The sequence below is a fragment of the Manacus vitellinus genome, unplaced genomic scaffold, assembly GCF_001715985.3.
Source record: "Manacus vitellinus isolate BGI_N305 unplaced genomic scaffold, ASM171598v3 scaffold_10_pilon, whole genome shotgun sequence".
Taxonomy (NCBI): Eukaryota; Metazoa; Chordata; class Aves; order Passeriformes; family Pipridae; genus Manacus; species Manacus vitellinus.
The window spans coordinates 11,095,706-11,118,416 of record NW_021938838.1 but is presented as its reverse complement, the minus strand read 5'-3'; the positions used below and the strand labels follow the sequence as shown (position 1 = coordinate 11,118,416).

At 39.9% G+C, this 22,711-nt stretch overlaps 1 protein-coding gene across 1 annotated transcript in view; it reads right to left on the bottom strand.

Moving 5' to 3' along the window:
• Positions 1 to 22,711, bottom strand: part of NKD1 (NKD inhibitor of WNT signaling pathway 1) — a 111,640-nt gene that overhangs the window by 36,288 nt on the left and 52,641 nt on the right. The window contains exon 4 of the mRNA XM_018084957.2: positions 5,443 to 5,500. Coding sequence (XP_017940446.2) covers positions 5,443 to 5,500 — 58 coding nt within the window. The remainder of the gene's footprint in view (positions 1 to 5,442; positions 5,501 to 22,711) is intronic.

Sequence of the window (22,711 nt, the reverse complement as noted above, 5' to 3'; positions counted from 1 at the left end):
ATCACATAGCATACAGTCATGCATAGCAAATCTATGGTAAGTGCATAGGATTAGCAACAAGTCATTAAAATGCAGAGTTCCCATATAACATTCAAGCAGGCTGACCACAAGAGCACTTTTAAGGTGGAATTATTAGCACTCTATTTACGGTGTTAGTGATAAATAGGTATTTGGTTTAAGAACCTGAGAGAGAAGGGACTTTCTGCAATGCACCAAGCCTGCATCAATAGTACTAGGTAGGTAATAACAATGGTGTTGACATAAAGCAAGTTTACCTGTGTGCAAGATGTAATCTATCCTTTTCTATAAATACACTGAAATTTCATATATATAATATATAAAAAATTATTTAAGCCTTAGAAAAAAAATTAAATAAATAAATAAAATAAATTAAATAACCATCATAAGTGAAGGCATTAACTAGAGAGAATCATGCAGTTTGAAATAACTGCTTTTTATTACCAATTCATAGCTCAGCCTAGAACAATACATTAATTATTAGAGCTAAGAGATTAGCAAAGTATGGTAAAAAGTGTCTCCCATGCAAACAGAAGGTTAGCTAAAACTAGTCAAAATGCTTGTTCAAGTTCTCCTTTGCTGACAAGTTTATTAACAATTTGGGTCCAAGTAACATACTTTGCCACCCTTCCTCTGAGCTGACAACCCAACAAATATTCTTCCAGTTACCAATTTTAGGAACAAGTCCAGGAACTAAAGCCTTCACTGAATTTTTCCTGAATGGAGAAAGCAGCCCTACTGTGGGGTGCAGTGGGTAAGGATACTCCCCTCATGCCCTCCCCTGCAGCCCCAGATGAAGGACTGACTGGACACACCAGTACCAACTTGAAAAACATATAGCAGTATTGTAATATTATTATAATTATAATACTTAATATAGTAATATTAAGAATATAAGGATCTTTTTTCTGCTTTGCCGAATACAAAATGCTTTACTTGCAGGTTTAAAAATTCCATCATGTCTTGTAAATATGTGAAAAGTGCAACAAGTAGCTCTTTTGCAGATATGCTAGATTTTTTCCCAGCAACAACATGTGCTTTGAACTCTGCTGGAGGGCTCTCTAATATTTATAGGCAAGAAGATGACCTGAATAATTTGTCCTTCCTGGTACCAGAACAGGGAACATCTTCCATCTAGGGACTTGGATACAACCAGGTTGGGAAACATAAAAAATTGGGTTTGTTGATTCAAGCCAAGCTCCGTCACTGCTTTCAAGAGGACTTTGGATATCATGTTCGGATAAGGCACCAGGAAGACTTGGATCTTCTCCAGTCTTCTGTTGAGAGAATAATAATCAAGACATCACTCTTGGCTGACAAATGAAACAGGGAACAGATTGCTATCAGTGTAAGAGGCAGCTCTTCTGACAGGTACAGGACTAGATTGATCTCCAGAGATGCAAGATTTCTGATTAGTAGAAACACTTGAGTCGTACTTTTCAGGAGAACAGTGACATGAGAAATCACATTATCACATAACTATCTGGGACGATAGGTTGGGTGTCTCCTAATAGGTTACATATCTCACACTGAGCTCAAGACTTCACTGTGAACTCCAAAAGGCAGCTGAAGTAGATGGACAGGTGTGTCCCACTGGGCTCTGAAGAGTTTGTATTGAGACAAGGAGGAAATCATCCCTTTATGTAGTTAGAATGCATCAGAGGGAGATTTTCCTTCCTGAATTGATCTTTCTGAAAAGTTTTTAAACGTTCAAGCAATAATATGGAGAAATCCCAATTCCCTTCAGAAAGGTACGCAGTGATCAAGACAAGAAAGTTCTTCTGGTCTACAAGCTTTAGCTGCAAAAATTTCCCAAACAGTCCAGGGAAAGGAGGTGAAAAAAGTTCTGGAAAACAAGAGCAGGACTCTCTAACAATGCATTAGAAGCTTACTTATATTATACCTTGAAGAGTTGAGTGAGAACTTAGATGTCATTATTGAACACAAATGGCAGATGTCTTTCTGAGCTGCCTGAGTATTTCCATGACAGAAGAGTGACTTGCTGTTTGATGCCACATTCAATTCCTACCTGCCATTTTAGCTTCTCTGCTGACATGAAATCAGCAGAGACTTCATGCCAATCAGTATCTGCCAATGTCTGTGCTAGTTTTTGTGAGTTCTTCCAGGGCCACCTCCAGTCATTCAGTTCTGGTGACCTCTTATTCTGGCCAAGGAAGAGAAAATGTGAGCTCTTGTATCCTACACAAGAAGAGTGATGAAGCACGTGTTTTCTGTGCAGGAACTGTGGGGCAAGAAAGTTGAAGCACGGTACATTTGTTCACAGCCACAGCAGATTGCACAAGTACTCTAGGTTTGGCAAATGGGAGTCTTTGAAATGGAGTGGGAAATCACTTGGAATGAAAGCTGCAAATGAATCCACTACAGAACTTATATCCACCATACCCAATTGTTGAGTTGTTAATGAAAGAGGAAGAAGAAAAACAGAGTCAGAGTAATACGAGACTGAGGTTTCCATTGGTGCCTCTTATCTAAGGAAATCACTGACCACATAAGAGAAAATCCAAAAATTTCAATTTAGTGACTTGCCCAGCAGCAAAATCAAAGGCAGGTGGTGGATATATTAGACAATACTGGTCAAACTGTTTCTTTCTGCACAGCACTCCGCAAACAGAATCGCAGCTATTGAGTTCTAACCTCTTGTCATGCAGCAACATTGAGTCAACAATCCGCTCTCATGGCTTAATGCTTTTGATGTTTACTTTGTTCTTTGTATAGTTCAAAAGAAAGCACTAATGCACCAGTCCTCTTACCAAATACAATCTTAATCCCAGAATCCCGAGCCTTTTGCTGTTGGCCAGTTAAGTCTGTTAAGACGAAAGGATTTGATCAAGCTTTACATAACAACACAGAAGTTAAATCCAGCAAAGAGAGTTCTTTTTATCTGTACTGCTCAGACAGCTAAGAGGGGGAAAAAAGAGAGGGAAGAAAAAAAAAAGGTAATGAACTTGGCTATGTAAAACAAAATAAGGAATTCAATTATTTCTCTTATTGCCACTTTGTCTTTTCAGTGAGAGTCTTCTAAAGAATTCAGATTTATTCTCCAGTAAAGTTTCTGAGTGCAAAGGCTATAACTTTCCCCCAAACCAGAACTGTGGCACCTGCTGTGCCTTTTTGCAAATCTGAGAAATGTTTCTTTTTAATTTTTTTTTTTTTGCATCCCCACCATGCATTTATGAAGGTAGAATATAGCTCTTTGATGCATGGTATTTGATAGACCTGGGTTTAAGTCTTTGTTTTGCCATTCATGTCCTCTGTGAGCTCAGTCCAACCAATCATTTTCTGGGTTACAGTTCCTTGTCTCTGAAACCAGCCATCAATGATTTTGATGTTCCTATGACACATGAACATATAATCATGCAGCACACACATTACACCAGCACATATGTAAAGATAATGAGGCAACAAAATAAAGGCATAACAACTATTTTAGATGGAAATGTTCTGGAATATTAATTACTTTTTCCCACAGAAACATTTCTACACAGAGAAGAGTTATGGTAGTGGTCATCTTGTACCTAAGTCACACAGAATTCAAGCTGTGCCCAAACAGAGATCTCAAATCAAGCTTCAGCTTCACTTTATGCTAATATCACAATTTTATGCCAGTACAAAGCACAATCATTAAAAATATGATGCCAGTAAAAACTACGACCTCATATAATAAGAGTGCTTTAACACAATGCTGGTAGTATTGTCTGACAAATTATAGGAGTTTCAATATCCCATTCAAATAGGAAGTGACTAACACTGTCCCCAGGATGGCAAGCATAGCCTGGAGATCTGAGAGCAGAAGGGATGAGGACCAAGCCTTGACAATCTGCATGCATTTGCCTGAGCACTGGGTGGGAACAGTCATCTTCCTCCCAAATGGAAAGATGCCACAGAACAGCTCTTCCTCAGTGACAGCACACAAAGCATGGACCACCAGCTGGTATCTAAATCTGGTCTTCACTACTCAGCTACTTCATAACAAATGAGATGCATCGGAAGTAATAACATGAAACTGCTGAAAGACTGAAACTGCAGCAACCTAAAAGGTTTTACACCCTAATAAAAAAAAAATCCTGCTGCTGACTAATTTGGAAATATTATATATTGAATATTATATTTGCTATGCAAGACAATTCTACACAACAAAGAAATAAATAATTAGAGGCAAGGAAAGATAGAATGAGACAAAGAAAATTAAATTATTCACCTTGCTGACATTTAATATCCTGTGTGAAGTAGTTTCTCCTATAATTCTAAAATTAAAAACCTACCCTTTATTAGCATTATAGCCCACTGTGGGCAGATAGGAAAACTGAAATGCTCAAAAAAACTCCATCATGGCAAGCAGATTTTGCTATTGTGATTAAGAGTAGCCTACAAGCACCAGTTGAAATTGAGCTCCTATGTTACAGCACATACAAGGGAACACTCTCTGTTAACTACAGAGTTGATAGAAATGTGGAACCCAAGAAACATGGTATATTAACACATTTCACAGGTAAGGAACTGGAAGGTAGACATTATTAACATAGAGAATCTTTTAAGTTCTGTTTAGACAGAAGCCTCTAACTCCAGAAACAAATGCCTGGATTATAAAAGGACAGAAATTTCCAGGTTAAGCTTGACATGGTTCATTGCTCTAACCAAATTTGGCATATTGTTTCCACTACCCTATAATATAAATCTAGCACACAGTTCTTGTAATCACTTGTAATACTACACAGTGTCTGAAGTCTGTTTTCCTTGAAAGGAATGAGCAGCTAATTATTGTCCTCCATTCATCAACTCCCACTTGCCCAACTGAAATTCAGGGTACCTCGGATGTGTTCTCTGGCATGCAGGATACAGTATCCATACTCAAGGTCCCCAAAGGCCATTCCCACCACAACAGTGATTCCACCTCAGTTGCCTCACAGATGAGGAGATGAGATGGAAAGAGGTGTCCAAGGCAGTAACAATTCCATTCACATTGAAGAAAAATGTGTTGAGTAAGAGTCTCTAGTCTTTATTAGAAATTAATGTAGGAGTTTCTAAGGTTGGTCTGTGTAACACAGAAGGGAGTGCAGCACATCACATAATACAGTGCTGACATTGTCAGTGACTGCATTTGCCACTTCTACTCAGGACAGCAATATTCACAACTGCTACCAATGTCAACAGCACTACCTAGGAAAAATTGTGAGACCTCGAATTAAAACACTTGGTCCCTGTGATACAAGTCAGTGACCTTTTTCAATACCAGTGGTAGCAGACAGAGAAATAATACCCTATTTCCATCCTGTTTTTTCAAGCAAAAAACACATCAGCAGTTCACGAATTGCATTCTCAATGTAGGCATTTTCACACTGATTTGTTCACTAACTTACTCTAAAATCCCTTAATATTAACAAAAAAATTTTGTTCTTTAAATACCTTCTAGGTGGAAGTGTTCATCACCAATAGTGTCTCTGTAGCCTTCCCCAGATAAATCCTGTTTAAAACAAAAAAAAAATAACCAAAATTAATGACAAATATACTATATACTAAGTGTTGAGGTGTTAACAATATGTATTTAGTATTGCCAGAATTAATTTAAAACAGTGATGAGAGCGCAGGAGCTGTTTTCCAGGAAAGAAGTCAATCACTTTACTCGTGGTAGTCAATGATTTTATGTTATTTTACAGTGCTGTGGACACACTTTTGGACAAAAATTTAATGGAGATGAAACGACCATAGAGGGGAAAGAAGAAGAAATGTTCATGTTCAAATAATTTTACAAAGTAGATTGATATTTAGCATTTCAACATTCTGTCAATCAAGCAAGTTAAAAAAATTCCAAGTGGAAATGATAAAGGAGAAATAAGCCCCTCGCTACCTACAGAGGAATGTTATCGCTTGGTTCCACCAACAAACAGAAAACTTTCATATGCCAGAGGTCACCCAAGAAAAGCAGGCACGAGATTCCGATGAGCTGCCTAATCCTTCAGTCCCAAAATTAATGAAATATTGTCAGCCCCAGCACATCTAGAACAACACAGAAGCAGATGCCATAGATATGCAGATGAACTTATCTCAGAGCCAAAAAACATTTCTCCAATGGTGCTGATGTAGTAATGAAGGGTATCAGTGGGATTGGAGCTAATCCCACTTACAAAGACCCTGAAGAACATTCTTACTCTCTTAATAGCAGACCCTTCCAGCTTCAGCTCCCCACCCCAGCTAAGCCATAAGCAATGCCAGCTATCCTCATGTCCTACCTTCTCTCATTCATTCCAGAGGCTTTAGCATCCCCATAACATCACTGACCTTACATTATAGTCTTGCTCTCTAAATTCTCCACAAACATTATCTGCCACTGATGAACAGTCGTGGTGACAAAGAAGAACACGGGCCTAAAAAGTTGGCAAGCTGCACTCCTAGCCAGTTCAACTTCACCTTCAGACACACACCAGGAACACAGAGCCAGCATCCTCAGCATCAGTCTCTGAGCTGGAAGTTGACAGCTCAGAGCTTTTTTGTACAAAACAAGACTAAGGTAATAAATAATCTGTGAAAATTAATGTCTGGTTGCATTCATTAGCTTTATTGTTAAGGAATGTGATCAAGATAAAGCAATTCACCTCCTTTTCTTGAAAAAGCTGACAGAGGTTCTTTGCCTTCCACATGCCCATATGTTATTCTTTGAGATTAGTCATACCAAAGTAACTAAGCCACAAAAGCATATCTTCGGAATTCTCCAGTATCAATCTCTGCAACAGCATGTTAAATATTAGATTTCACAAACACTACTGGATAGATAGCCCAGAAACCCTGAAAATGCTGTCTGTTCGTGAGCAGGTCGCCTGAAGTAAAGTTAGAACTCACAGGACAAATGGCTCTGAGAAATGATGGCAATCTGGCCTGGAATGCTGGGATACTACACAGCACAATGCTTTTTTTAAAAGCTGACATTCTGGATTTAGCTTTCCAGGTAGCAAATCACAAAAAACTATTTTTGTTCCAGTTAAAAAGGTCTCTTTTTCAGGGCATGTGCTAAATAATACCAATCATTACCTTAAAAATTATGGAAGAAATCGACAGAGTTAAAAGAAGACAAAATAAAATGTTGGCATGACTTATTGTATTTATGCAAGATGATGGTCTTGCCAGGGTCATCTAAAGATTGGTATACTTTTGTTTGATCAAATTCTCCCATGTCATCATTTTCCATGAAGCTCTGAGAGCGCACCTCTGACTGCTTTCATACATAATGATATATAGAAGTGACTCTGCTCTCCCACAATGCTAAATATTGATAACTGTTTTGTTTGGGTTTTCGTTTTGGTTTGGGGTTTTGTTTGTTTGTGGGGTTTTTTGTTATTTTTGTTTTGGTTGGTTTGTTTGTTTGTTTTTTAACTAAAAGCAGGAGTCCTGCTCCCTTGAAAAAAAAAAAAAACAACAAAAAAATTCCATTATCAGCAAATATACAATGAGTAGATATGATCTTACTTGTGGTGTATCTCTGAGGATAATACTATCTAGGTGGTAGCCTTCATCTCCTAAAATTTTAGCAAAGCAAATACTGCATCTGAGTATCAAATATTGCCTGTTAAAATGATGTCATTTGTCTCATCCTCTACGAAGCTCACAAGTCATTAATTTTTGTGGTTTTTCAAAAGACATCACTTAAAAATGAGCATACATTTGTTGATGTAAAATGCACTGTCAAGTAACTCAGAGGAAAACAGTAGAAGACAAAGTGTAAAACAGCAGAGTGAAACATTAATATTCATGATGCTAGCTTCTTTATTTTCTCACTTTTAATCATTACATGGGTCTTAAGCAAATATGTTTTATATTCTAGTCTAGTTTCATTCCTTCTCTAGCTCCTAGTTATTTAAGTTAAAGTAGTAACTTAATGCAAGCAAATTTCCATTAAATGTTTCTGCCTTAAACCAAATTATTAGAAATTAACGCAACCTAAAAAGTGTTTTCATGCTGTAGAACCATAATATACCTGTTAGACAGCTCATAAATTGACAAGCCATCCAGAAACTGATGAGAGTATCGTTTGAACATTTAGTGACACATTTAAGCAGAATTCCTGAGCTCCCATTCAAATGTGTTCCCCTCTGTGTGTAAGATTATGACATGTATTATCTTTGATAGACAGACATGTATCTGCAAAAGGTGTGGGTTTTCACAGGAAAAAAATGTGGGGGGAAAAAGAAGATACTCTCTCATTCATCTTATCATCATTAACTCTTCTGTCAGAAAAACTGCAAGAGAGTTACCCGAGTATTTTTAGCACCACCAAGATAGATGCCACAATCTGGATAAACACCAAAATGCATCTGCTTGAGAAAAAGTCTCTGGGCAGTGTATGTAAACTCACACTCAACAGAAGAGTACAAAACCTGAGAAAGCATCAGAGAAAACAATTCTCTCTGCAGCTCATACTGCATGATGAAAATTAACCTGCACAAATTGCTTTGAAGTGAATGAAACGGTGCATCTACCCACAGTAACCCAAATTCACAAAGTGGACTAGAGCAAAGGAAAAGGGTAAAATGTGTAAAACAGAACTCACAGCTCAAGTAACTCTAGCTGGAAGCAAATGTTATAGCCAGGTAGGAATATCTGACACTGCGGAGAAGCGTGTTGGGGCACAAAGCAAGCACGGGCTGGAGGGGATGGAAAAGCCAGCAGTGTCTCTGTGCTCAGCCTGGCCCTGCTGTGAGGTCCTCAGTGCCTGTGCCACGGCAGGAGCCCGGCCTGTGGCAGGGCTGGTGCCCAAGAGCAAAAGTAACAACATTTAGGTCATGGGCAGTTGTACATCACTGTCCTGACACGATGTTTTAAATCACAACACTGCATTTTCAAACTGGAACACTGAGTCATGAAGCAACCAAAACCAGATGTACCCTGTGAAATACTATAGAAATGAGGTCAGCAAGCACTTGAAAGAATAAAGAAAAGAAACATTTACATAGAAGGATTATTCCAGCATGCCATTGCTGTGGGTTGCTAAACAGGAACCCATCTACACTAAGTGTCTCTACCTCACCAGGAGTTTCCCAGATAAATAAGTTGGCCTCTGTTAGCTACTAACACAAATCACACTGAATGACTAAGATTCAGGCCCAAACATCTGCTTCAAATCTCAGAGCAGCTGCTGCCTGGCCTGGGTAGAAAGGACCTCGTGTCCCATATATCCCATTCTGAGAGGTGCCTCTGTACTCAGCTCAGACCTCAGAGGGTGGGGGTGGAGAGAAGAATTAATTAGTGCAACTCTCTCAGAAATGTTGCTGAGTATACGCACAAGGAGAAAAACAATATTTAAAAGCTCCCACACCCCAGGGCTTCTATTCAGCTGGGTACAAGTCCGGCAATCGTCACTCACTTTCCACCTTCATTGCACAATCAGACTCCGATTAATTCTAACTCACTGGGAATTTTAGGGGTTTTTTTTACCTCAACATCAGCCCTAACCCCCCTCTGCAGTTTTCTTACTGATACCAGTCTCTGGAGCCAAATGCCAGGCACTCACTCTGGGGCTTCCAGCTACTGACTTCCTTCTCACCAGCCATCTGAAAAAGCTACAATCCAAATCCTCATCCATCATTCTGCCTCCACCACTTTATTCCTCTGATGCCTTTGCTGGCTCCCTTTCTACTTCTACATTGAGGGGAAGTTCCTTGACTTTACCTTCCAGGCTCCTCACAGTTGTGTTTGTGGTCACATCTCCTAGGCTTTATACCTACCAGTTCCTTTCATCTTGCTCAACAGTATGACTCCATCTACCTGTCCCGGCTCTGCCCTTCCATGCAGCTCCCCATGACACCCAGCCTGTAAGAGTCAAAGCTACAGATTGCAGCCAGAGTGTGTATTTGAGCAGCCTGAGCCTGGACTAACATGGTCTTCAATGCAGTTTTGCTCCAGTGTAACTAGAGACAGCTACATCCATAGATGTACTAGATGTATCAAAGGATAACCTTTGATTTAAGTAGGTTATCATGATAACAAGGACATTTTTAAAGTTTGGGCCCCCCTACTCTCTGTATTACATCTCAAGTCAATATTGTGTTAATTAACATTTTTCCAAAAGGTGTTGCTCTTTTCAAGTAGAAACAAGTTACTTTACTTCTCCTGCAAACATCTCATTAAAATCCTTTGATTTGGCCTTAAGATACTCAATTTTCCACATTTTTGGCAGAAAATATGCACACATTTCCTGTTTTAGTGAATTTTTTATGAAGGAATCATATATATCTTTTTTTTTTTTGCACAACATGCAAAATGACAAATTGTCAACCGAGAAAACTTTCCTCCCTATTTTTAACTATCTGACTAAAACATGTGGGTTTTTCTTTCTTTATTCTCATATTGATGCAATAAAGTTCCAGCACATTTGGAACAAGCAAAGTTGAAGAAACACATTTCACAACAGGACTGCAAGGGACAGGACATGTGGTAACTGTAGATTTTACAAAGGTTTTTTACATCTTCTGTAGATTTTACAAAGGTTTTAAAGTTACTGCCAACAAGAATATTGTGCTACCTATGCACAAACTTCAGTTCTTGATGCAGAAAAAACAACCCCAAGAAAAGGAGGTTCAGGAAATTGGGATGCCCTTTGGCCTTTCACCTGAATGACTGAGGGCCCTGTCAGGTGCAAAGTGGCCACTCTGAATCCCTCAGTCTCACTCGCAGGAAACATATTTCCAAAATAAGTTTGAAATTCGTACAGTAAGTCCTTTGCAGATTGTGAGAACATCATCTATTGAAGATGCTTCAGGAAACCCATCCAAACCCCTAAGTAGTCATTATCATTGTTTTACTTCATTTTTAATCTTATTCAGACTTGAAGAGAAATGGGAAAAAGACTTTTTAGAAAACCAGTTGATGAAAGAAACCTTGTTCCCCTTAGGGTATCTGAAATTTCCCATGGACTAGCCATGTGTAACTATGATCAGCTCAAGCCTAGGCTTCACTACTAGGAAGCCTACTCATACCTCAAAAAACAGTATTATTTCTTTTAGGATAATGTAGGTCTAAGTAGATATTCATTTATCTGAGGGGGTCATAATTTTTTAAATATGAGTTTACAGACAGGCTTAAAACTTAAAAATAAAATAAATAAGCAAATAAATAAATTAAGTGCTGGTGGCCAGACGAACGTGGAGATGACATTGTGCCAGGTGAGCAGCTTTCATGCAGACAAACCAGTGCAGCAAAATGCACAGAAAAGCAGACATTTATGCACACAATTTTGTGCAGCCACTAATCACAGGCAAAAGGTAAGAATGTGCTTTGGGCATGCATTTGGCTCTGTCTGCACTTGGAAGTGAGGACTTCATGCTCATATTCTCTTTCAAAAATGCTTAAAGATCCCCCTCATAAGCTTTTTCAAATAAATGATACGCTCCTGTATTACATTGTCCTATTTAGGACAAGAGCTTCCTTTCCTTCCCTGTTCATAAGTAGTCTATAAATCCAGGGCCTTACACAGATAAAAGCATATATGCCAAACCTCACTATAATGAAAATTGAAACCAGACAAATACATTTAAGAATTAAAGCATATACCACATAGAAAAACACTATAGAGCAATACACATTTATGCCTTGTTTTAAGCCTATTCTTCTTCTACAGTATATTTCCCCTTTTCTTCTGCAATCATGAGGTTTTACTTTTTCAGGTTGACCATTCTGGATAATTTATTAACAAAAATAATTCACTGGGATGCAACTTTCTGTAAAGAACACATAAAGTAGCTCACACTTGAAGAAATCAAAGAGACTTTAATTCTTAGACCAACTTTATAATACACATTGCAACTGAAATAGTGTAGCTTGGTCAACAGAAGCAGCAAGCTCAACTTCTATAGTGGTTTCTTTCTCTGAAATAAGAACCTGTGCTCTGTCATTACAGAAGGGTTTTTCCTCCTCCACCATGCATCAAAGTTTCTCTCAGATAAAATTTTGTCATAATATAATCACAGCAGGTAGAGCTGTTAAGAAAACAGACTTTTCCTCTAAGATCTCTGATAAATGATCTTGGATAGGTTTTACTGCTGTGGTTTAGGATTTTACTGGCTTTATCTGCCATGTTGGCCTCTATGCCCAAAGTTATGGTCTTCCTAACAGAGACAGTGGGACACGACAAATCTAGCACAGCAGATACCAAAATTCATCCTCTGGTACCTTAGCACAAAGATCACCAGCTCCAAAAATATAATGGTGACACACACAAACCCATTCTGCTCAGCTGCCTCTGCTCTAGGAGCAGTAACTCCCAGCCATAATAATGTGGTAACAGTGTTTGAAATCACTGCATCTGTATCTACCAATCCGACAGAATTGCTGCCCCTGCAATCTCATCTCTGGTGACAGTAGAGCAATTCCAGCTGCTGGTAAATACTGTGATGATAAATACAGGACAGCCAAAAAAACTCCAAAACAACAACCCCATGTTAATCTCCAGCCACAAAGGATCATGGGCAATTAGAGGTTTATGAGGCAGAAAATATCCCCAATCTTTATTTTCCTGTTACATATCCTCAAATGGGTACAAGGAACAGTTGTTGTATGATATGCTTTTAAGGATATCCCATTCATAGGATCATGAACATGAAGCTGTGGAGGAAGTGAAAGTGCAAAGCAGAGGGATGCTTACAGAAAAGCCTTCATGGAAGACATCTGAATAAGCAAGAAAAGAAACAACGTTTTGTTCCATGTTGCTTGCAACATGCAGTTGAACTTCTTTTGCCCCAGATAAACACATGCACGAGGCTATACCACAGAATAAACCACAAATCCTTTCTTCATTTTTCTGATGTGTTTATTTTCTCCAGCCTATGAAAATCAGGTAATGACAATAATGAAACATGCTCTTTTCAAGTAGCTTTGTCATCCCTGCTGCAGTGGGCAAGCAAGCATCCTCTTTCAGTGGTCAGTCATTGCAACCCACAGTCAAAAAAGGCTACCTGCCTGCTCATTTAACTTGAATCATGATTCACACATGCTGTGGAACATAAGCATGCTTGTAAATATAAATCAATTTATATCCTGTATATGTATATTGAAAAATCTATAGAGGAAAATAAACACAGCAATAATAGCTTAAAATACTAGGCACTTTAATCCAATGTATGTTAAGACCTGTAGATACTCAGAAGATCCATGTGGACAGTTTAACTTACATTATTTCCATTTCAAGACAGAACATTATAGTTTCTGTGATGTTTTAACCCTATATTTCGTGGATATTTATTAACCGTTGCTGGTGTAGCAGAGTGACATCTTCCATTAACACTATTATTGGAATTCTGGAAGTATTATGACTTCTAATTCTTAAGGTGATAGGGTAAAGCACAGTTTTTCAAGGACTTCTGCCAGATAAGAGATCATATAATTGAAAGCAACTGTAAGAACAGATGTATGAAATCAGCAGTTACTTTTCAACTGAAGGGTCCAGCCATCTTCAACTAAAAAAGATCATCAGTCTTTGAGATTAAATATGACTGAAACAAGAAATGACTGCTTTTTGCTATATTTAAATTCACTTTGAAGCTACTTCAGAAGAATAAATGAACTCACTCTACAGATTCAGCTATTTACCTTACTTTGTTCTAACTATAATCTCTTTGCTGATTGGAAAATCAGTTGTCCCATGTCCCCAGGACCTTATCTTCAACATAGATTATACTGATGAACAAGTCTAAGAACATGAATGAAAGAGGACAAATCTTCATCTTCCCTCCAGCCTGGAGAAGCTCAGTAACCTCCAAATTGCTTATTTGGGGCTTCTTCACCACAGCAGACAGATGGGTGTAGCTTTGTAATAAATCTGATTTTCTGTTCAACTTCCTTTCATGATAGATTTGGTTACCAAGAAACAATTTAACAGACAGATTTAAGTGCACTGAGGTGATTGTATCCAGGCATGCACTGGGAAATAAGCTTGCAGAAAACGGCTACAGAGCTTGACTACAGAATAACTTGCTCATTTAAGATGTGATCACTGACTTCAGTGATCATTACAGCTTTAACATACTGCATTCTGAACCTTTCTTGTGAGAATAGTCTGTCTTCCTACATGGCTCGGGTTTTCATACAGCACAAGGGCTTAAAGCTCCCCTAGAATGATAATCAATGTTCCTCTATTATGTTTATAGCTCTAAGTCTTTTCCTGCTAATGGATGACGTATATTTATGCAGCTGGAGGAAACCTGGATTCAATAACTGCTCCACCACAGACTCACTGTGTGGTGTAGGGTAAGTCACTTAAGTCTCTCTGTGCCTTCATTTTTCAACTGTAAAACGGAATTCTTGGTGCCCACCTTTGCAAAGAGCTCTGAATCCTCAAGATGAAAACATACCCCACTAAATAATATTACCTTGTTAGGAAGCACAGGTGTGTGACCCTGGACACATATGCTAATGTTGAGCCATAAATCTGTCAACAGGAGGTGCTGGCAAAACAGATGGTTCACATTCCTTTTTAAACCACCTCTTTGTCCCCAGAGCCCAGGTATGTCAACTAATCATTTTATAACTGGTTGGGGTTTTAATGGGCCAGGAAGTCAGAGAGAAGCACAATACCACCAGCATTATGGCTACAAACGGAGCCAACAAGAGGAAAAGACAGACCTAGAGGTTGCTTGTACTCTTCTCCCCTGCCTCCTGGCATGTAGGACAAGCACTGTGAGGCTCTGTAGAAAAAGGTTAAAAAAAAAGCAGAACCAGTCTCCACACATTCCTGTGAGTACTCCAGCATCAGTGACCATGCCTGACTGCTGACTGGTGCTGCATACATGGAAACAAGACACATGTTTTTTAATTACAGGCAGTAAAAAGTCACAGACGCACCATTTAAAAACCTATTTAAATGAACAGTTGCATGTTGATTCACAGGGTCAGGAGGATTACAAGCAAATAAAAACTTCCCTTCTAAACATGTATTTTTTTTACTTAAGAGTTACCTCTGTTATTAGAAATTGCGATTCCCCATCTCAATAGCTGAAAACATTTTCTTTGAGAATGTTACTGTAGCAACAAGGGCTGGGGCAGGATTTATGCTGCAGGCTGGGCAGGCGGCTGGCAGGGAGGGCTTAGGTGGGCTGGGCAGGCAGGGAGGGCAAGGCAAGGCAGCAGGCAGGGTGGGCAGAACAGCAGGCAGGGAAGGGCAGGAGGGGGCAGCAGGCAGGGCAGAACAGCAGGCAGGGCAGCAGGCAGGGTAGAACAGCAGGCAGGGCAGGGTAGGACAGGACAGCAGGCAGAGCAGCAGGCAGGGCAGGCAGCTGTGCAGGCCCGTCTGCCACGCACATTCCCATAAATGGAATCGGAGGGCCAGCGGCCCACATCAAAGCATGGAGTTTAGCAGATTTCCCCTTCCCCTCCCCCTGAGTCTTTGAGACGGAGACTTCATACTCCAGAATTTAATATCTTTTTCCTCCCTCCCCCCATCAGCCCCTTTGTCTGTGTCTCTGTTCTCTAAGAGCTAACAGATGTTGATGCCATATAGTTTCAAAGAAAACTTTTGATGCCCACATAACTCATTACAACTAATATATTCCAAGAATGCTTGTAGCTCAGGAAACACTGGGGTGAAAAAACAGAGGAGAGGGGGCAAATGGCTACACTGAGTAAGCCTTGAGAGAAAATAAATAGTTCACTTCAAAGTCATCAGGGAATTCTTTAACAAGCTCTTTCTTCCGCAAAACACAGAACAAATTCAGCTGAGCCTAGAATTCCCAAAGGAAAAAAATAAAACCAAACTCCAAATAAATGGCAAAGCAGAGGAAAGCATCTGAGAGGTCGCCTGGCTCGCCCAGCAACAAAGTGCAGCATTCTCAAGGTTCACCATTCCCAAGCAACCTGCACTGTGCCAGGGCACAAAAGCACTGCTGAAAAGCAGAGACTGTCAACAATAACAATACAGAGAGCCCCAGAAAAAGCTAACCCTGTCCCTCTGCACGGAATGAATGCAGATGGCAATGAGATTGCTCAATTCATGGAGCACTGTAATTCAGCCTTACAACATAGGAGGAGGACGTGTGATGAAAGTCACAAAGAGAAGAAACACTCCCTCATTTAGCAAAAGCAGGTGACTGTATTTTTTGAGGCAGGCAGGTCTGTGTTCTTAGCTGTTTTCTAGGGTTACATCTAGGATATAACCCTTCATAAATTTTTCCAGCGGGTCTCCTCCCCTCCTCTGCTGCTTCAGCACACAGCTGCATCCTCCTCTCCGTTTGGTGAGCAGCTCCCCAGGAGTCACCAGGGGTTGGTAGGGAGAAGGGTTGAGAAAAGGGGGGAGGGCAAGAATGCGATTACATCAATTTCCACAGCAGGAGGATCAGATTGCATCATTGTACACAACTTGGGGCCCGCTCTTTTATCCCTGATGCAGGCAAATTTCCCATTGAAATCAGTGGGAGACTTGTCTGTGCAAGGACTGCAGAATCGGGTGTTCTGTGATCACAGAATTAGAAAGCAGTAGGAAGTCACACCTGGCAGCACCTCTCTCAGTGGTGCTGTGCCCTCCATGGAGATGGATATCAAATCACAACAAATGAAAATATAACAATGATGCCAAATCCCTTCTCCCCCTCATACACAAACTCCTAAAAATCCACCACTGCAGTTACTATTTAAAAGTCTGTATAAAGTTCCTGCCAGTGTACTGCAGATTTCACACAAAGCAAGTAACAATAAGAAAGAAAATATCAGGGGGCAGCAGGAATCTATCCTACTACATGTACGTAGGCTTCTCTCATCTAACAACTAGAAACCAAAGAATTTTAAGGGTTTTAAACAAGCAGGTGTGTTCTGCATGGTTTTTTTTTTTTCCAGGGGTTTAGATGGAAGAGAAGAAACAATGACAGTCACTCCTACTGCAGCAACAACAATGCACGGAATCTTTTTTCTGAGTCGTTCCAATACACATCACGGTACAGTAACACAATATGTGGAATTATTAGTTTTTCATTGCTGCTCATGTGCAAGCACCACACTTTGTATCCACTTGCATCTGCATGAAAATTTTTCTTGTAGCAACTCAATAGTCTTCCCACTTTAGCTACCTCTACTCCCATACACACCTTCTTTGCAGAATACTTACCCCTCAAACACACTTGTAAATAGCTTAGGAAAACCAGAACTAAAATCTTCCATCAGATTTGTTGAGGATAAAATGTGTTTCCTTGCAAAATGATTTCTTATTATCTCTCCTGCCTCACTGTTTGGGGATAGGTCTTTTCCACTAGCCAATAACAAGGAAGGCATTCTCAAGCCTTGGGGCTTTATAAGTAAAATATCATATAACTGAGGTCATCATCCACCACATTTCAGAGCACCAGGAAGCTTCAGCAGGAGAGTAGAGAGCAGAATTGCTCAGGCAACTCAAATCGAGTGGGGCCAAGGTGGGAAAGGTAAGAAGACAGGGGATGGCACAAAAGTACCAAACACTACTGAAACCTTAGGGCTAAGGAATCACAAGATTTGAAATTCTATTCCGTAAATTCAAAATCTCACTACACTCTCAAAGTAGTGCACCTGTAGAATCTCAGTTCTAAAAGTTTCCTCAGAACTCCCCAGTGCCTCTGGACTACGAGGACTATTCAGCACGTGGGAAGGCTGGGCAGCCCTTCCAGCACCACTCGCCTGTGGTGGCTTCACTGGTGGCATCCAGTCCCCACCAAACAGCAGGTTCTGAGCTACCAGGAGGCAGCACTTGGCCAGGAACTGCCTTTGTGTGTTTTGCCCACGTTTTTTACCACTGTCAAATAGCATATTCCAGTGTGGGCTAATGACATCCTCCTTCTGTCTCACATATACCAGAATACAGTGAGGAAAACCAACCAAGAATCACAAAATACATGATATAATATAAATGTTATATTTTCAGTGTCCTGGTCAAGCCTGATACTAGCTTCAGCTGAGCCCTATTGTGACTATTTTGTGACAGCAAAATAATTTGGCCTTTAGGATGAAAAAATAGCAAACAATATTTAGAAGAAAAAAAAAAAGGCAGATAAAAAACTTAGTAACTATTGCTTACAGAGGCTATTGGTAGCATGAACTGGAGTTTCCTCAACATAAGATGAAGCACAACAGCAGCAGCATGACTGAGGTTTTACATTAAAAAATAACTGAATGACAGTCTAAGGTTCCTCGTAAAGCTGGTGATGCTTTACCTTATAAATCTGCACCTATAACAGTACTCTGACTTTATACCATGATTTTACCTTCTTTATTCAAAACATTAACTACAGAGGAACTGATACATCTAGCTTATTAACAATCTTGCTGGACTCTCTCAGCTGTTTCTATATATTGAAAATTTACATTACCTTTGCTGGAGTTTGTCAAAGAAAAAACCCAACTTACAGACAAGCCAGAGCACAAAACCTTTCAAGTGCAACTCCTTCAAATGGTCTTAGTAGTAGGAGAAGAGCAGTATTGAATGTTCTCAGAAACTTGTAATTCCTTTCCAATCTCAAGCAGACAAATTAAATAGAATTAAAACTCTCATTTTCCCAAACTCTTTTGGCTTTTTTTTAAACTTTCAAAGACACCATGAATAGATTTTCAACTCTCCTGCCCTGAAGAGAAAAGGTCTAGACAGAAATCTTTTAGGTGTGTATATCTTCCTCCAACAGAACTTCTGGCGATCCATACAGAAACTATGTTATATAGGAGGGAAAAAATTCTCTACTTTAGCCTGCCATGATGGAGCAGATCCTGATTTTCATGCAACTCTGACATTGTGGACATACAAACCCCTAAATATGGGGCCATTGCTATGGTTTTGTTTCCTGAACGGGGTAGAATGATGCCCAGAGACATCCAAAGGTGTTGGAAAGGCTTTTGTGACTGTTTTTCATCACTTCAGGGAAAATGTTTGGTTACACTGCAACAAGAACAGAAAGGCTAAGGGGAAAAGACCAAACACCAAGCTTCCTCTCAAGAAATACTGATAGAAAAACATAATGCAGTCTCACAGAACACGGACACATATCTGACAAAAGCTGGCCTTGGCATCAGACTTCACACAAAATGGGAGAGGCCAAAACCAGCACTCAGAGAAGCCAGCTTAACCAAGGATATTGGATGCTGTCAAAAGCCATAAGAGCACTGTTTCCATGTTCTGAGCACACCACTAGCAAGTCCTCAGTGCGCTCCCCTTGGAAAGGTGCAGCCCCCCCTTTAAACAGGTGGCATAGGAAACACAACTCAGTGACTGGCACAAAACACTTGGACAAAAGTGGCATCACTTGGGATCACAACAGACACTTTCTCTTCCCATAGAGGGTGGGAGAAAGCTGAAAGACAAACTTAGGGTACTTCAATTTCAGCACAGGTCCACGAAGCCCTTGTCATGTGGCTGTGACTAGCAAGTGACACAAACAGGAATTTTAAGAGTCTTATCAGGTTATCATCCTGCCTTACTTTCTTTTTTAAACCAATTTAACTCCATCTTTGTGGCAAGGTGTTGTTCTCATTTGCTATGATTTACAACGTCTTATTTAAGCATAAGGGCTAGTGGAAATCCTTTACAGTGTTTATACAATCTTTAATGTTTTCCATGAGGACCAGACACATTTGGGAGGGGAAGGAGAAGGGATGACAGTCCAGTGTAGATTATATGGAGAATAGCAGGCTTGACTGACCCCATGCAGCTATTAAAAGGACAGCAGCATTTTAAAATTCACATTTGCCCAGAAAAGTTTTACCTAGTCTTATGTAAACACTGGAAAGGCATTAAAGGAAGAAGGAAATATCAGCATTTCCAGACAGTTCACTTTGACTTTACAAAGACTGTTTCTTTAATGTCTCAATTCAAGCCTGTTGGTCCTTTTAATATGCTCCAGTATGAAAGTCACAAAGAGGAGTGGTGCAAATAATTATGAAAATAAAGGAAAATGACAAGTAGACTTTATTACCTCAAGTTACTTTCATTTAAATTTTTAAATATAAACTAGGGGAAATATTTCATCCCAGTCATTACTGGCATCTCAGTTAACATTATTATTTTAATGTCAAATGCTATTTAATGCTGCTAATTTTTAATAGCCTGTATTTAAAGAATGAAAGAAAATTAGCACAAACAGATCTCTCTCGCTAGGCACAATTCTTAACTTCAGTCAGAGAAGTCTGTCAGGCAGCCCAGATTGCATCAACAGCTTCATAAGCTCATGACACACCAGCAACATAGCACAAACTGTTGCCCAAGCTGTCCTGGCAGGACATGCAAGCCTTGATTTTGATCCCAGTTTTACCCTAGTTTCACATTTCTGTAACTGCAGTAGAACAAAATCAGAGTGGCTGGAAACAAAATTGCGCCTTCACCTCTTGCCGAAGCATTCAAGACCAACTCATTTTCTAGTCAGCTATAGCATCAATATCAATATCAAAGTAAATATTTTAATTTAAGTTGAAAACTCTTTATATTTCTTCCACAAGCAAAATATTAAGAACTCTGCCCTAGAGAAAGATAAAAGGAGCCAATCTCCCCTTTAAATTACCAAGCAAGCCTGGGCTTTGACTCCTTTTTCAATGGGAAGTCAAAACGTCTGACTCCAATCAGTTTGTATAAACCAGCTTTTGTTTTTCCTTTTACCCAAATGACTCCACTCTTAAGGATTTATTGTAACTGGATTGCTTTTCTACCCAGCAGGGAGCTGTAGCACTAGCAAAGCTGTTCCACACAGTAGGTTTTCCGCTGATTGAATTTCTAGACTTTCAGCTCTTCGGAAATGTTTGCTCTTGTACAAGCTGTCAGAGGGAAATTGTGTGCAGTCGATTTTGTCTCAGCTAAAGCCAGGCGGGGTTCCACATGCAGCCAGCCAATGTGGAATTGAAAGAAGGAAGATCAATCAAATTGCAAAGGAAAAAAAGGTCTCAGCACAAACAAACAAACAAAAAGCCCCAAAGAAACAAACCATACAACAGGAAAGGGCAGGGAAAAGCATATGAGAATGAAAACCATTTCTGCAAATAGGTGCACTAAAAAGAACCAGCAACATCCTTTTCTGAAAGGAAAGCTTTTATTTAAAAATCATTGAAATGAGGACTAGGAGCCATTTGAAGAAGCAGTTCCATTAATCATGCACAAAGCCAACATCACTATGTTGCTCTCAAACCAAGCTGCTGTACAATCCCTCATCCCTGGAGCAGCCCACGTTACCAGTACTGCCGTGGCTGTCAGTGCCACGGTCACAGCACAGCAAACAGCTGCAGGGAGCTCTGCTACACAGTCTGCTGGTTCTGTGTAATCAGGAACACACACTGGGAAGGTGTAGGAAGCCATTGGAAAGCACCTCAGCTGCCATGGATGTGACAGCACAGGTGAGCTTTAGACTGGGAATCTCTTCCCTGCCAGCCATGGGCAGATAAGCCTCACAATCTTTAAGTGCACCATAAGACAACCAGAAGCAATTGCAGGGACACCAGACACACCACCCTGCCTCTGTATCAAGGTTTGTGTTTTGAAGACCCTGTGTTAGAAGGATTATGTCACCTGTTTTTCCTTTTAAGAAATAATTACAGCTAGTAGGTCATTCTTTTTTGACACACAGTGAAAATCACAAAGCCATACAACAGGGGTTTGGTTTTAAATTACTGGACTTGACCTTAAGTCAAGTACTGATCTCTTGACTCTCGTGACCAGTGATAGGACTCAAGGAAACAGCATGAAGCTGTGTCAGGGGAGGTTTAGCTTGGATATCAGGGAAAGGTTTTTCACCTGGAGTGTAGTTGAATACTGGGAGAGGCTCCCCAGGGAAGTGGTCTCAGCACCAAGCCTAAGTTCAAGAAGCATTTGGACAATACTCTCAGGCATGTGGTGGGATTGTTGGGGTGTCCTGTGCAGAGCCAGGAGTTGGACTAGATGATCCTTGTGGCTCCCTTACAACTCAGCATATTCTATGCTTCTATGATTAAAAGACTCTTAAGTCTTACTACCTTGTATTGTTCTGGATTCATCCTCATGTCTACGTTTAGTGAGTAGCCAGTGAGTACAGCAGTGTCCATAGTCTTCAAGGACAATCACCCTGTCTTAACACCTGTTACACATATAATGGGGAAAAGTGACTGGTGCAGAGTCTCAGCGACGGTGCAAAAAAGAACCTTCAGTTTGCCATCACTGTCTTTTCTCAGAAAACACTATACAGTGTGAAAAGATGACATCTACCATGAAACAAATAATAATAATGAGGATTTTTCCATCTATTCTTCCCTAGTCATCTGCCTTCTATTAACAGTGGTTTTCTCTCTCAGTTCCTACCTTATTTCACCTGTTAAGTGTAGCTCAGTGATTTTCCTGCTGGGAATCTGTTCAGACACGCTTTTCCAACTCAGCGCACTGACAGCCTGACATTCGTGCTCCTAATCAACAGTGCACTTCGACAAAGTCTTGATGATGAAAGGAAATATCCTGCCTCCAAAGTCTTCTAAAGGACCATACGGCTGACAAAGACATTTGCACCACTATTTGCACCATATTTAATGAACCTCATTGCCTAATCAGTTGTCTACTCATGCTAGTCACTGAAGAGTTTCCTCATTTTTTCCTTTACCTTTGGGAGGATACATTTCCTCTTTGACCACAAAGAAAAATATTGCAAACAAAGAAGAAAGAGGTCAGTGAATAAGAAATGTCTGATACACAAGAAGGAAGCACAAGGCTACAAATGACCTGTAACTTTGATCAGTCCTT